Consider the following 15500-nt stretch of genomic DNA (forward strand, 5'->3'; position numbering starts at 1 on the left):
AATCTTAGGCAGAGTGAACACTGGAGTCTCACACAAACCTGCCATCTTCCCACTTCTAGAGTGTCTGCTGCTAAGCTCCTCCTACAATTTGCTTAGATTTTAGGCTCTTGTTAGCATGTAATTTTTTTTTGAAAATAAGTACTTGATGCTGCTTTTACTCCCTCCCTCCCTTTCTCCTTCCCTTTCTCCCACTTTCCTTTCTTCTCTTTATTCCTTTTTTGGTGGGGGTAATAATGGGTATTGAACCCAGGGCCTCAAGGAAGCGAGGCAAGACTTCGCCACTGGGCTATATTGGCAGCTCTCTTGATGCTGTTCTTAATCATCAATCTCTAAGTGTCGATACAGTCAGATCCTGTCATAAAGCCTTTTTTATTTGAGGGGACGAAAAACTCTTAGGCCCAGAAAAGGGGATTCTGGGTTTAAACAACCAAGATCATCCAGCAGAAGTCTGGTTTTCACTTGATTCCTGATCTGACTTTGTATACATCAAAATAGACCTGCATTCCTGCTTGGGGGTGTCTGAGAGCTATTCTCTATGAGCCATCTTGTTCTCTAGAGGAACTGTGATGCCTGCAAGTCAAACCTAGGTCTCTGGAACTGAGTGCAGTAAATGCCAAACACCACAAATGTCATTCTTTGTCTTTTGTTGTTTTTGAAAAATCCTGAGGTTGGAGAGATGATGCAGTAGGTAGCAATGCTTGTTTGACAAGCCTGATGACCTGAGTTAGATCTTCAGGGATTACATGGCAGAAGGTAGAAGGAGAGAGCCAACTCCTGCAAGTTGTCCTTTGACCTCCACTCATGTTCTGGCACGTGTGCATGCATGTACATGTACATGAATAAATAAATGTGAAAAATTAAATCCTATTTTGGTGAATCATTCACAATGTTCTAATATGATTCTGAGGAGTTTGTGCATTGGGCACAGTAGCCATGTGCTTGCCTACCATGGACAAGATCCCAAGTCCCAGATCCAGGTCGCAGGGCCCAGCTCCAGCATAGGGTCGGAGGGGTGGACCTTCTAGTCTTAGGATGAAGGTAAGAAAACATCAGTGTTTGGAACCCTAGGTTCAGAAGTGGCACAACATGGAACGGACAATAAGGAAAGGTAGGTAATGGGTCCACAGTGATTTAATTCTTGGTGATATTGTTCATTTTATGCAAATACCAAAAAAAAAAAGAAAAGAAAAAACCCGGCTATTTGAAAATAAAACAGGAAACCCTCCCCCAAATATTTAGTGTCTGATCAAATGAGAGTTTTTTTTCCCCCTCACACATCTGTCAAGAGAGTTAAAATAAATATAGATGTTAAATAAAAGGCCCAGGTACCAAAGAGCAAAATTTAATGAAAGCCAGAACTGTTAAGTATGGATTCCTGTTGAGAAAAATGTCAATCTCTTTCAGAGTTTTCCCACTGCTCCATTTTTAAGAAAAGTGTAGTAAAAATACATAATACAAGGTAACTTCTTTCTCACTTCTGTTTTCTTTCCACACATCCCTTGGTGAGAAGCATCTTCCCCGGAGTCATGGACCCCTCCCAGCAAGACCCTCATTTCCACCACAGTTTCTCTCTATCCAACCGATAGGCTCAGGGGCTGGAGAACATCTTCCCAGGCCATAGGCAAAAGGTTTTTGAAGCAGCTGATGGTAGAGTTTAGTTCCATCTCTTCCTAGGTGTGGAGCGTCACACCAGAGTCTACAGTGGTAGGCAGGAGGCTGGGAGGACAGCTGGCAGAAATAAAAGGCAGTAATCCGTCTCCAGGACATTGCTTCACATGTCATGCCCATGGTGACACGGGAGAAACTGATCAACAGGTGAAGGATTGATTCTGGGATGCTTCTTTGCTATGGCTGATGAAGAGAGAATGAGAGAGACACAGAGATGGTGGTTGTCCACTGGAAGCATCCACAGAGGAAGCCAGTTCTACTGCCCTGAACCATGAATAGGTTCCAAAATCTTCAGCTCATCCATTGCTAATGATAACCCCTAACAGGGAAGGTTGGATGGAAGCAGAGGGTAGGAGAATAAGCCAGAATATGGTTATTGGTAAAAGCTAGTGGCATATGGCACTCACTGAAGCATGCACCTGGGAGTGGCTGCAAAAGAGGTGGAAGTCACTTGCACCAAGAGTGAGAGTGGGGGTCTCGACAAAACTGTGTTAGGGACTTCCACTCCCGCTCAAAGGTTCAGGCAGCCTAGCATCACTCAGGGTAGTTCTTGTCACCTTTCCTGTCTGACTGTTCATCACCCTGGTCATTGCATTCTTGGGTGTAGTTTCTGGCCATTGTAATGCAATGTCCTCAGTCTGTCTTAGCCAGGGAAAAAGTTAGTATCCTTGTGTTAGAGTTAGAAGGTGGACTCAGGCATCTTAAGGTCCCCTGATGTACTTAGCAATGTACCTCATCTCCGTCTCTCAAAATAATTCAGGTTTTGCTGTCTTTCTTTCTTAAGATCTTATCACATGCTAAAACAATACTCTATTAACACAAAACCCCAGTTCTCTGCATTGACATAACTCACAAGTTCATATTTGGTCTCTCAAAACTAGGACAGGAAACAGCACAGAAGGCTCTGCGGCAGGGGCTTGGATGGACTTCCATAATTCCCTATCACCTTCCTTTTGCACTTAGCTTGGGTAACATTTCCCCTTATGCCAGAGGCTCCACAGAGAGTCCTACTCCACCATGGGGAATCCAGCAAAGATGCCAAGCAAAGGAAAGGCAAGAATAATATATGACACCTCCCTGATGGCCAGCTCTTTGCAAGGCTCTATTGGGGTCAGGAGGTCAGTTGCCCTTTGGCCACCACACTGCCTTTAGGCCTGAGCCTAGTAGAACACACCTTCCAGGGGCTGAGATTGACTTTGTAAAGAGGTATACCATATTGGTACTCTATGGCCCGTGGAGTGCTCTTGAGAGTTACAGGAAGCTTCTTCCCAGCAACAGTGAACTTAACAAGCCCTCCTCCACTATACTCTGCCCAGCCCCCCCTTTAAAAACCCTTATCTGAGATGCTCTTCATGGTTTTTCTCTGATGAGCTAGCATTTAGGTAGTATTCTTTCTGGGGAAGGTAGCCCCCTTCTCCAGTAGTCTGCCTCCATCCAAGGTGTGGGCCACAGGATGGAAGGTATGGAGAGATCCAACACTGAATGAATCTGAAGGTCAAGGATTCCTTTCCTTGCTTGTAAGGTGGAACCAATCGTGAGTCTTCAATCTGAAACTGAAGAGTGATAGGAAGGGGGTGGGGCTGGGGTTGGGGATAAGAAGAAGGAAAAGGGTCGAACAGAGCCTGCAAACCATGGGTATTAGTAAGAAAATAATGCACACACTAAGACACATTAACAACTGAATTAAAATTAAACAGTTTGATTTCTTCATTGATATCCCAGTGACTCCATTCTCAGAGACGTTAGACTTCCTTGGACAGGATTTCTCCCATTATTGCAGCATAGAGTTAGTGACCATCTTCACTTAGCAAATGGAAAAAGTTGAAAAAAAAATTCCCAAATGAAAGGGATGGCGGCCTAGTGGATTTTTTTTTTTTTAATTCTTCAGGGACATTGGCTGAATTGTCCTCCGTATGGTTGTGGTGGTTGGAGGTGGTGTTTCGTTTCTTTGTTTTTGGCACTGAAGGGCTTGGGATGGGGGCTGGGGAAGCCTGAGCCTGCTCCCCAAGGGTTTCCTGTCTGCTCCAGTTACAATCCTGTGGCTCCCAAGGGCATCCCTGAACTGTGGCTCATGCAGGGAATGGATTGCATGGACTTGGGGAAGTCCTGGCTGACCACCCGGCCATTCTCTCCACTGCCGCCTCCTCCGCTGGCTCCTGCCCCGCTGTTCCGGGGGAGGGTCGATGTCCGTATGGCTTCATTGATGGATTGCTGTGGGATCAAACAGAAACCCTTTTCAGGAGGACAGGGGGTTCTTCCCCAGGTCCTTGGTAATGATTGCCAAAGGGGAATGAGTCAAGTAGAGATTGAAACTCTTGCCCAACCTTCCTCCCCGCTCCTCAGCTCAAGAAAGGGTAGTATGGGCAGTTCTCAGTAATTCTTATTTATTTCTAGCATAGTAAGTCCCTTTCTGATCTGGAATTCTAATATTCTAGAAACTAGAGGGTTAGTAGGACCAGTCTGATGTGTCAGTCTATACCTAGAGGCTGTCCGTGCTGGTAGTAGGTATGCATTGCACAGACAGTGGAGTTGGGGACTGTGTCCTTGCTTTCTGTGGCACATAGTCCTTTTGAATCAGTGTACACATCACCTTCCCTTATCCTTGGTGGGGGCCTGGAAGCAAGCCCTAAGTTATCTCATTCTGTGGTTACTGCAGGTAGGGCATTTCCTTGGTGCTGCTGGAGTGGAGCTTAGGAAATTTGCATCCTGTTACTTAAGCTAAGTTCTGCAATCATGTTCCTGTCTGTGATATTTTTAGAACTTTTAAACCTCAATGTCTATAACATGTGTCTGTCCAGGCAGCTACAGTCATCCTCCTTTCCCCTTACTCCTCCTCATCCTCCCCTCCATGTTCCTCTTCTGCCTGCTCCCCTTCTCCCCCCTCCTCCTCTGCCACCTCTATCTACTAAGAATGGCAGTACATCACAGAGAGGACTTTGAAATATTAAGGGAAACTGATAGTGTGCTGTTGTTGGGTTCAAATGATGTTCTTAAAAAAAAAAAAACAAACAAACCCTTAAACCTCCACTTCTAGCTCCAAATGTTAAGAGTTAACTTAGGAGTTATTTGATTAAGATAATCCACAAAATGTAACCAGAAAGGCTGAAGAGAGTGAGGCCACATGTCCAAAAGCCTTCATCTGCGGGTCACCTGCTTCCTGCCAGCATGTACAACTTGCTGGTCTAGACTGACACGTCAGTTCAGTGTTGTTCTAGGGTGTTGGAATTCTAGATCTGGAATGACTCATGGATCACCACAGCAATAGAGGTGTTAAGTGGAATAGTCAAGGCTATTCAAGGCTATTCAATATCCAGGTCCTGGATTTTATCATTTAGTCGAGAAGAGCATTGTTCTGTGCAAAGTTCCATTGGAGGAACTCTGTGGTATGAAGAGGCCACCCTTAGACCCCACTCTCTATTTCCGAATTCTCAGAACTTTGGGCATGAGGTTTAGTTTCTTGGTAGGAATCAACATAATGAGAAGCGTTATCTGTGGGTTGAGAGACTTCCTTTGCTAAGACTAACCTCCCACATTTGTCATGAATTCTGTTTAGTTTTCTCCCTGAAGTCCTGTATCACCTCAGATGACAGCAAAGGATGGCTCCCCTCAGTGTGTGTGCACTATACATCCTCTTAATACATAAGGTTTGTCATTTTAAAGGAAGCTTGTATCCTGGGGAAACCCCTGACCATGCCTTCACAATCCGTGGCTATTCTCACCTGCCACTGCACAGATAGTTTATATAAGATATTCTTGAATTTATTATTTAAAAAATTCTTTCCAAACACCTTGGCTTTGTTGTGGTCCAGAGAAATCTTTCTGTCTCCTATAGCTGGACTGTTATGTCAGTCTGATGGATTTTTTTCTTGCTACCCATTCTTACTGAACATTCTGATACTGTTTAAAAATGTTCTTCTTCTTTCTTTTTTTTTTTTTTCAAAATCTGTGATTCATCTGGGGGGCAGGGACAGAAGGGGTGGGTTAACCAAAACTAAAGTTGTATGGAAATCCATTATTTTTTAGGACAATTCAAAGATATAGTTAGAGGCTGGGGAGATGGATCAGAAGCTAAGAGTACATGTTTCTATTTTAGAGAACCTGAGTTTGAGTCCCAGCATCCATGTCTGATGGCTTACAACTGCCTGTAACTCCAGCTCAAGACATCTGATATCTGTGGCCTCCATGGGTACCAGCACTCACATGCACATACCAATACAACACTTACACACAATTGAAATTAATATAAGCTTAAAAATAACTAAAAATAACTAAAAATAAAAGCTTAAAAAGTAAAAGCTAAAATAACTTAAAAAGCATTTGAACACGGATACTGTTCATGAACTGAAAAAGCCTTCCCCCATAAGACAAGAGTCTTTACATGAAAGTCTCAGTGTCAGGCAGCCCCTCCCTTTGAGTTCTTCATCAGAGAGATTCAAAAGGCCTACAAACAATAAGGCTATTGCTTTTGAGTGTTATTGCTGAAGATATAATACACTTTGGTTGCAGGACATCAAGCTAGAAGTGACATAATAACTTCCTGCTGACTAGTATTCATAGTGCCAGAAAGTGCCATGTTAGACTACTAGAGGAATGTCATTAGTGGTAAATTCTGAATGCTATAATACTGGCTTGCAGGCAAGATACGTCTCCTGGTGAAGTAGTGGCATGATGGTTATGAGGATAATCAACCACTTCCTGATCTGGTCTGAGCCCTGCCTGCAAGCTTCACAAGGTTAACCATGCCTTTTACTGTAAATCTGGGAAGAAGCCTATGGTTCTAGCTCCTATTGGGGAAATCTACTGTTGTTTTGCTCAATGGACATGTCATAAAACTACCTTTTCAGTGATTGTGTATACACCCATAGGGTAGTGCTATGCTTAACTTCACCCAGATGATCTCTTTGCAGTAGTTGGCAGTTAATTTAGACACTCATAATTTGTCAAAGTGCTGAGAGACCAAGTGACTGGCAATGCTCACCTGTAAATGGGGTGTCTATATCAATGTGCATCACAGAAGAGGGAGGAGAAAGAATGTCATAGCTAGAGGATGGGAAGATGCTGTGAGATGCTGGCTTCTGGACTTGGCCATTGCACTAGTGAACTCACCGCAGCTGCGATGACCTGAACAAGAACCTGAACCACGTCAAGTCAACAAGATCAGGCAGCATTCCATCATGTAGCACTAATTCAGTGGGTTCCAAAAATAAGAACAAAAACATCAAAAAAGCAGAGAGAACTTGGAGGTGGGCAGGAGATGTGTTGGTCGGTATCCAGAGGAGAGGGGAGGGGGGAGCTGGAGGTGGTTGTGATCAAGACACATTGTATGCATGTATAAAATTATCAAAGAATAAATAAAAGATATTCTAAAAAACAAAATCCATGATTCAGACAGATTTCCCCCCATATGATGTTCTGCCCACGCTGGTTCTGTCTCTTCCTCAAACCCTGGAACTTAATTTGTTTACATCCTCCCCTGGCATTTCTCCACCAAAGAGGAAGTGTGATTTGAATTGCATTCTTTTGAGTCAAAGGCCAAATAAATAGAACCACAGTGTTACTCAGGGGAAATCTGAGTTTAGAACAGGAAGAATTAATGATTACTGATTCTTACCAAAAAAAAAAAAAAAAGGTTGAAAAGAGAATAGCATTTTAATTGTGCCAGTGGAAAAATATAGAACTTTCTAGAGTGTAGTCTTCAAGATTTTGAAAAAATCTTGAAAAAAAATGTGTGTGTGTGTGTGTGTGTGTGTGTGTAGCCATGAGAGTGAGCATAGAGGCCTCCTGTCATTCAGCAGGAGCTATCTACCTTGCCTTTTGAGATGAGGTTTCTCACCAGAACACGGAGTTCACTGATGCATCTAGACTGGGTGACCACTAAGCCCTAGGGATCTACCTATCTCTGCTTCCTCAAGACTGAGATTAAAATTATGTTCCACCACACCCAGCTTTCTCTCATGTGTGCTGGGGATCAAATTAGGTCCCCATGCTTGTGCATGAGATACCTCCATAGGCCCATGTTCCTTTAATTTCAGCAACAACAACAACAACAACAACAACAACAACAACACAATTTAAAGCTCACATAGATTACCTTGGGCTATGTTCCTCAAAAGTCTCAAACATTTCTGTAATATCTCACTTAAGTTGTATCTAACTTTCAAAGTTTCTGGGGTGATTCTAAACTGGAAGCAACGTTGAGCTTATCTACTGTCCCCAATCATTTTTAAAGAGGGCCTGACATGTACACATGATTGACTTAAGACAACAGTTATCTGAGGCAGTGGCAGAGTAGATGACCTATTAAATATGGTTCTTGTACTCTCCCAAAGCTGACTGATGATCACTGATACAATGACGCCCTCGGCTTTGAGAGGGTGGCTCTCTGTTGTTCCCTCCCAGTTACATCAGTCACTCTTAAGCTCATCCTCAGAGCTGTTGTTCTGAAACAGTCTCAGGGAGAGAAGAGTGAATGAAAAGTCTAGTTGCAAAGTCCCTCAGTGTGGTTCTTCTGAGATCCAGTTCTGCAGTGGTGACCATGCTCTGCTTCCCAGCCTTTGGATGTCAGAGAATATCCTAATGAAAGCTCAGGTTTCACTAATGACCCCATTCTTTGTGCTTGCAAAGAAGTGGTTGAATACCAACCGTAGCAGATGCTTCCTCAGTGTTAAGCTATTTGCTGCTCATTAAGTCTAGGCAAATGTACAGATCCTAATCTGCTGTGGCTTAAGTATACCATGTGTTGGCATTGTCACATACATGTTTGAAAGGTCAGCTGCTCTCCAGGGGGATTGGGGGGGTGCTGGGGATTAATTTTCTCTGGGAGCAAGGTCAAAAATGATAAAGATCTTTACTTACTATCAACAAGGACAAAGATGCTACTCTGTTTTTCCCTGGAAGAGGTGAAGCACAGATGCTCTAAGGCTCTACTCAGTTAAAAATGTGCTCTAGGTGATGTTTTGCTTCATAACAGTTTAAGTTATACTAAGATGTTGTGGGCTATTTGAAGTCTTTGTTTGAGTCCTCAGTTCCAACACTGCCAATTCAGTATTTCTGTGTTCAAGCCTTACTGGTTTCTCAACTAGGCAAGAGTTCTAGTGTTTGATTCTCTGACTCTGAGCATCTTTGGCTGGCAACTCTCTGGCTTTGGCTAGTTCATTCCTTGCTTCAACCCAGCCAAATACCACTGTGTCTGGGTTGTTCCTAGTTGCATCTTCCCTGCTCAACATTGAACTCTCACTTCCCCAGTGACACACATGTTCTGTTTCCGACACATCAAAGGGTGAAGAGTGTCAAGGAGACTCAGTTGAGATCCTGTGCTTGTCTCAATGACACAGCCTGAGTGCGGAGATGCATTTTGTCTAACTTTGTGACTCTCACAATGACTGGCACTTGAGGGACTTAAAGCACTTGATCAAAAAAGTATCAATAGGTGGAGGAAGAGAAATCGAGCAGTTTAGAAGCATCTTGGCTAAAACCGAGAGTCTGGTCTTTGTGGAGACTTTGTCCACTGTCTAATCCCCATTCTTCTAGCTCCTGGCTTATGTGACCTATGGGCAAGCTCCTTTACTTCCAGCTTCACTTCTTATTAGCCTTCAGATCTTCAAGAATGTATTACCTGGCTAATGAAAATGAGGAGCTAACATCTTGATATAAAAGTTCCCAGCCTTCCCTCCCCACTTTACCCTCTCTCTTCACGAAATTTCCCAGCCTTCCATCCACCCTTTATGCTCTCACCTCACCTTCATCCCTCCCTTGTGCTCAGTTTTCCTCTTCTTCCTCACATGGTGACTAGAGAAAGGTCTCTTTGAACTGCTGAGACATGGGGGTGGTGGTGGTGATCCTGAGTTGGTTTAGTGGTTTCTAGCCTTAATAAGGGGTAAATATTGTGATCAGGGAAAGACACAGGATGAAAGGTCTTTCCAAAGGCCCCCTGTCACCTCTACATCCCTGAGTAGGGCCGTAGGCTGTGCTTCTAAACAGAGATAATTGCTTTTGGGAAAAGCAAAGCAGCTCATTATGAAGCCCAAGGAGTGGCTGGAGTGCATTCCACTTATCTCTTCTAGATAAGAGAGGAACTGATGGAGCTTCAGAAATGAAGGGCTAGCTAGATTAATAAAGAAAGTATCTTCGTTGAAGGGGTAAGATGGAAAGTTCTATTAGGAGTCCTGTTGTTTTGTGCAGAAGTCATGATGATGGATAGAACTGATTGTGGGGAACTGTGCTGGGCAGTCTTAGGGTTAGTGCTTCTTGGGGGCCTCGATGACTTCTGAGAACTTTAATAACAACACTGTAAAGGGAATATCTCTCAGGCATGGTACCATGTTGCAATGGCCTCTTCAAAGAATCCTTGTCATCTAAGACTGCAGTGCACCTTCTGTGGGGCCGGTCATCACTGTCTCAGTTAGAGAGTCCCAGCCTCTGTCCAGTTACCCAGGTTAGTAGAAATCATTGTAAACCTAGAGGGATGTTCAGGTGGTTTTCTGCTTGGTGGATACCAAACTGCACCATAGTTGATGAGCACACATAGGTGTGATCAAAACCACCTTGAGGACACTGCTCTAGACTGGGCAGTTTGCATTACTGAACCATGTGCCATTCTCTTCATGCTTCCTCTCTTGCTCCAATAGACTCTTCTTTTCTGTGCACAATTCTACGTTAACTTGACAAAAAAGATGTACCCTACAGCCATAACCTATTCTTTAAAGACTTGTGGTCGGCATTGCTCAAAATATTGTAGTACATGTGATTAATAAAATTACATGTTAGTAAGTAATTATTAATAAAAGAGAGCTTGAAGGAAGCTGCAGCTGTCTGCTAATAAGGCTGGTATCATGAATGCTAGCAATCACTGCTGTTATTATTTATTGAGAGCATGCTGAGATGTGGGTCTCCTGCCAATCCTTTAATCTATTATTTCGTATCCTCACTACAAATTTATGAAGTATATACTACCACTGTCCTCTTTTTTTAAAATAATAAAAATAAAAGTACCAGAGAGCAATTATACCTGTCTAAGGAGAGAGAGTTAAGAAACAGAATGGATATCTCCATTCCTAGATATCCACAGGACACTGTGTCCTGGGGTGCCACAAGAGGAGCTTTTGAGAGCTGAGCAGCACCAGCTCTGGGTCTCTGGTCCTTGGAAAAGGAGTAGAGGGCTCCAAAGAGCATAGCTGGCTTAGCTTCCGGCCTGGGCCCACTTGGCTGCTTGAACAACCCTTTCCTTTCTGGATGGTAAGGAAGGACAATCTGTAAATTTATGTTCTGGATGGAACTGGCAAAGAACTCTCTGCTTAGGGCTTAGGGGTGCTTGCCATATCCCACTAAGTTCATGGGAGGGTTTTAGTATAAAGTCAGGAACTGTGCTGGGATCTGTTTTTTTTTTTTCCTCTAACAGAATGTGGAGGTGGGAGAGCTGGTCAAGAGGAGAGCGAGGTGTCCCAAGGTCCTCTAGACAAATCTACCATACTTCCAGACTTTCATTGTTCTTGTTAGTGTTCTGTGGGAGGGTGGCTTTTTAAATGGGCCTCATGAGATAGAAGAAGGGGTGAGGGATCAGCTTGCACAGAACACACAGGGGCTGGAACATGGTGGGAGGAGGGAAGCAGATTGCCAACAGGGAACAGGGAGGCAGCTGGAACCATGACGTGGGAATGCTGAATGCCAGGACAGAAGGTCTCAATACTAGGATGCAAACTCTTTTTTTTCTATCCTTACCCATCTCATACAGAACTGAACATTGAGTTCCCAAGCAAGGAACTGACTAGAGATGTCCTCCCCAGGACTGACACAGGGTGTACACAGGCCAAAGTGGAGAGAGGCTGGGCAGAGACCTGTACTAGTGACCCAGTGTTGCATATGTGTCCTGCTCAGGAGAAATTGAATATTGACAAGTGGGCCTTTAGGACACATTATAGGACAGCAAACCCCAGGAAAAAATCTTACTCAACTAGTCAAGCCAAAGAGAAAGGCCAGGCCAAGATACCCACTGGCGTGAAGCCCATAGTGACCATACTTCTCCTCCCTTGTCAGTCTAAAGAATATTTGTTCTTAGTTTCTGATGTTTTCCACAAGCCTTCTCCAATCCTCCTTTCTCTGTGTTCCCAGAGATTTTACTGTCTGAATCACAGTCTTTTCTTTATATGTGTGTTGTTTGTATGTGTGCATGTATGTATGTGCATGTGGTATACGTGTGTTAGTGTATGTGTGTATGGTGTATGTGTGGTGTATGTATATGTACATATGTGTGTACATATATGTGTGGTGTATGTACATGTACATGTACGTGTGTGTGTGTGTGTGTGTGTGTGTGTAGGTCAGAGGTTGACATTGAAGGTCTTCCTCAACAACTCTTCACCTTATTTTCTTTTTCATACAGGGTCCCTCACTGAACCTATACCTCATAGATCTGGGTAGGCTGGCTGGCCAATGAGCTCCAGGGATTCCCTGTCTCCCACTTTTCAGTGGTGGAGTGATAGCTGTGAACTGCTGCACCTGTTTTTTTAAGCAGGCATAGATACTCTGAACTTAAGTCCTTATGTCTTTGTTGCATGTCCTTTACCATATGAGCCGTTTCCCTAGCCCTGAGTCCTTTCCCATATTCATTTCCTGTTGAAATTCAAAGGCTTGAAGGTCACAGAGGGGACCTAAGTTCTCTGCTTCCTTATGCTGCTGTTTGTATTGTTGACTTTCATACATGTCTCCTCACTAGGGCTAATGATGCAATCCAGGGGCTGTGGCGCTGACCCCCAGCATCCCTTCGATGCTCTCATCTGTATCTTTGCCCCTTCTCACACAGCACCAGTGATGGTGAGCTCCTTATTCATTGGGATGGTCCATGTGCTCCTGTTAGAAAAGTGAGTTTTGGGCATTGTATTCACATCTATTTTCTGTTGACTCCAGCCATTCTTGCTGTTGTATTCTTTGGGACTCCATAAGAGGAATCTTCCTGTCCCCTGCCCAACAGGTTTTCATGTTTTCCCTGGCAGCTCCTCAACCCTCTCGAATTCTTCTCTGCTTCTGCTGCCTTCAGCCGTGTTCAGTGTGGTATGGGGTTATTGAACTAATCTGCTTACCTTTCTCTGTGGATGGTGCTCTCTGCCAGAGTCACCCCATAATATAGAGGCTAAAAATGGACCCAGGTCACCAAGCATGGGGAAATCAGCACAGGGAACTGGGTAGCCACTCCTTCCCTCATCTGGGCAGCTGCTCGACTGGATATAACTTCAGAAAAACCAGCCTCTCACTGTGCTGGCCGAACCCTGAACCTCATGGACCTGGCTTCAGAAAGACTTATTTGCTGCTTTGGGCACAGGATTTGCCAGACACACCCACTCCTTCCCTTTCTTTTAGATCCTGATGTCCCTTTCAGTTTCTTCCTGATGCCTCTCTGCTTCCTGAATGATCTCAACCTGTCCCTTTCTACTCCTTTGGAGCAAAAAGCCTCTCAGGGAACCCAGCTGTGCCATTGAGAACAGGGTAGGGAAAAGACCCGGGAAGACGATGCCACCTTCATCCGCTTCGACTCGCTACGGGATTTGTAGCAGAACTCGATTAAGGCAACCAGCATGGCCAGTCCCAGCCCTCCAATCAGGATGTAGAACACGCCTGCCACATTGCTGAGGCTCAAAGCACTGGTCTTGTCCTAAGAGAAGGAAGTGGGAAAGAGGGGGAGGGGAAAGAGGAAAGTGAGTCAAGGAGCTTGAGACCATTGAGGCAGCAGCAAATTAACACACATACACGCAACCCCACACCCTCCTTAGCATTCATAAATGGAAATTGCTTGTATTCATTGGCTGCATGTTTGCAACACTCCCCGGGGAAGAGGGGAATGCATGTGTGTTTGTGTATATTTAAATCATCTGTGATTGTGTTGAACTTCTAATTACATCACCTTCCTCCTTAATGTCTTTTTCTGGGATAGGAGATAACACAGAAATTCAGGCCAGATCTGGTAAGATCTGAACCCTTGAGCTTAACTAATTCTTTCAGGAGACCCTTCCCTTTAGCTCCATGTCTGCCTCATCTCCTCTGTTGCTTGGCAACACATCAGCTTCCATCATTGTGCATGTCTTTGAGTGTTTTACTGGGAGCTGGTATTAAAGTGAACTTTCCCCTAGATGTGCATTTGATTTCAATTTAATAAGACAGCTCTCAAACACATAATAAAGGCAGAGGGATGCAAACCTTTAATGACTGCTCTCAGTCCCAATTTAAAGGGGGAAAACCTGGGAGGGGGGGCTTATACTGGTGGAAAGGCATTGTGCTAGAGTAATGACTCTATTTAATCCTAATAATTACGCTTATACGGTGTCATTTATTTATTTATTTTCCTATTGAAGGTGCTTGTGAAGACCTGGGTGGCTGAATTTAGAAGTCTCGGTCGCCTGTAGTAAAAGATACTCTGCTGGTTTCAGGGACACCGGAAACACAAAGGAAGGGAGGGTTCTGAGTTCCCAGAAGCATGGGGAAGAGTACTGATGCTCAGCGGGAGGGAGCTGAACCCTGCTGGTGAAGCCTGTGAATAGAACTGGTGTGGGAGACTGTCCCGGAGTCCTGTCACATCCTGTGGGCTTTAAAAGTGGGAGGAGCAAAGGAGACCCTGTTTCAGGGAGTGAGAACACTAGCCCAAATTGCTGTTCATGGTGGAAGGCAGTGTCTGAGGAAGAGAGGCCACCATTACACTCAATGCTTGGTAAAGGCAAAGAACACCTTTTAAGTCTTAAAAGAACATTCTTCTCCAGTTGTTATGGTGGCTCCTAACATCTTCTTTTATGTTGTTCTCTCATGTAAGAATGTTTCCTTACATCAAAATGAAAGGTATCTCTCAACTTTCGAGGTACATGACATTGGTGGCTGATTGGTGGCATGGGGTAAGATGCATGACCTTTATGCTTCTGTGTGTTGCTTTTCAGGTGGGGATCCAGATGAACAATATGAATGGTAGAGTGCATGGTCCTCGTTGCTGTTCTGATATCCACCCAGGAGGATCTGGGCATGCAGAAAGGGACTTCTTATCTCCAAGCCTTTTCCCTCCTTCTACTTGGTGCAGTATACAGGGTTCTTGGTGGTTGAATGTGAGGACTGCAGATGGCAGGTATCAGCTTGCCTCCCTATCCTGGAGAGAGCTCCAGCCAGCAAAGCCATGGGATTATCTACAGCAACCCCCGAGAGGCTTCTCGTGTGGCTATGACAGATGGTTTTTGCATAGAGGTGACTTTTGGCAATGCTTAGCCTGGCTCTCTAGGCAGTGGAAATGATTATTCAAGGGAACAAACTTTTTCCTGTCTGGAATAATGGCCTGAGAAGAGAAATGTGAAAAACAGGTTCAACATGTGGTTCAGGAACATGTAAATTCCCACTTGTGTGACTTTCAGAAAGCTCAGTGGATATCCCTGTTTATTCTTCAGAAGGTGTGTAGTTCTTGGATTACTTATCAGAAAATCCTATAATACTCTCCTTTCTGCACAGGGCCAGGGTTGGTTGGGGAGACATCTTAAAGCATCACCAGATATCAGGGACTAGATAAGGATGGTGCTCAGAGAGAGTTAATGAGGAAATGCTGGAAAAGAAGGCTGGAGGTTGCCGACTTCACAAGCTCACTCATCTTTCAATAGCTGAGGTACAGCTTGCCCTGTCTGTAACTTAGGCTAGTTTATCCTTCATAGTCTCCCCAAGTTTGATGAGGTTTGAGAGGTATTCAAGGATAAGGGAATGGTGGGCACTCCCTTTTGCATTGCACTGTGACTGTATCTGCCTCCCTGGCCACTGCGAGAAAGGTAGGGTAAGATCTTTGTGTAGAAGTGAGGAAAGAGTTGTGTTTTGTGTAACTA

General features: G+C 44.2%; 1 protein-coding gene across 7 annotated transcripts in view; it reads right to left on the bottom strand.

The window, feature by feature from the left end:
* Positions 1–1113: 1113 nt before the first annotated feature.
* Positions 1114–15500, bottom strand: part of Gria1 (glutamate ionotropic receptor AMPA type subunit 1) — a 315108-nt gene continuing 300721 nt past the window's right edge. For 4 of the 7 annotated variants that reach the window (XM_028782517.1, XM_028782516.1, XM_028782518.1 and 1 more), the window contains 2 exons: positions 13178–13312; positions 3697–3900 (listed from right to left, as the gene is read on the bottom strand). In XM_028782517.1, the coding sequence (XP_028638350.1) occupies positions 3697–3900; positions 13178–13312 (339 nt within the window). Of the gene's footprint in view, positions 3901–13177; positions 13313–15500 lie in introns of all 7 variants that reach the window. The other 3 variants (XM_028782513.1, XM_028782514.1, XM_028782515.1) reach the window with 1 other exon arrangement.

Source organism: Grammomys surdaster, unplaced genomic scaffold (genome assembly GCF_004785775.1).
Source record: "Grammomys surdaster isolate TR1022 unplaced genomic scaffold, NIH_TR_1.0 797, whole genome shotgun sequence".
In the NCBI taxonomy this organism is placed as follows: domain Eukaryota; kingdom Metazoa; phylum Chordata; class Mammalia; order Rodentia; family Muridae; genus Grammomys; species Grammomys surdaster.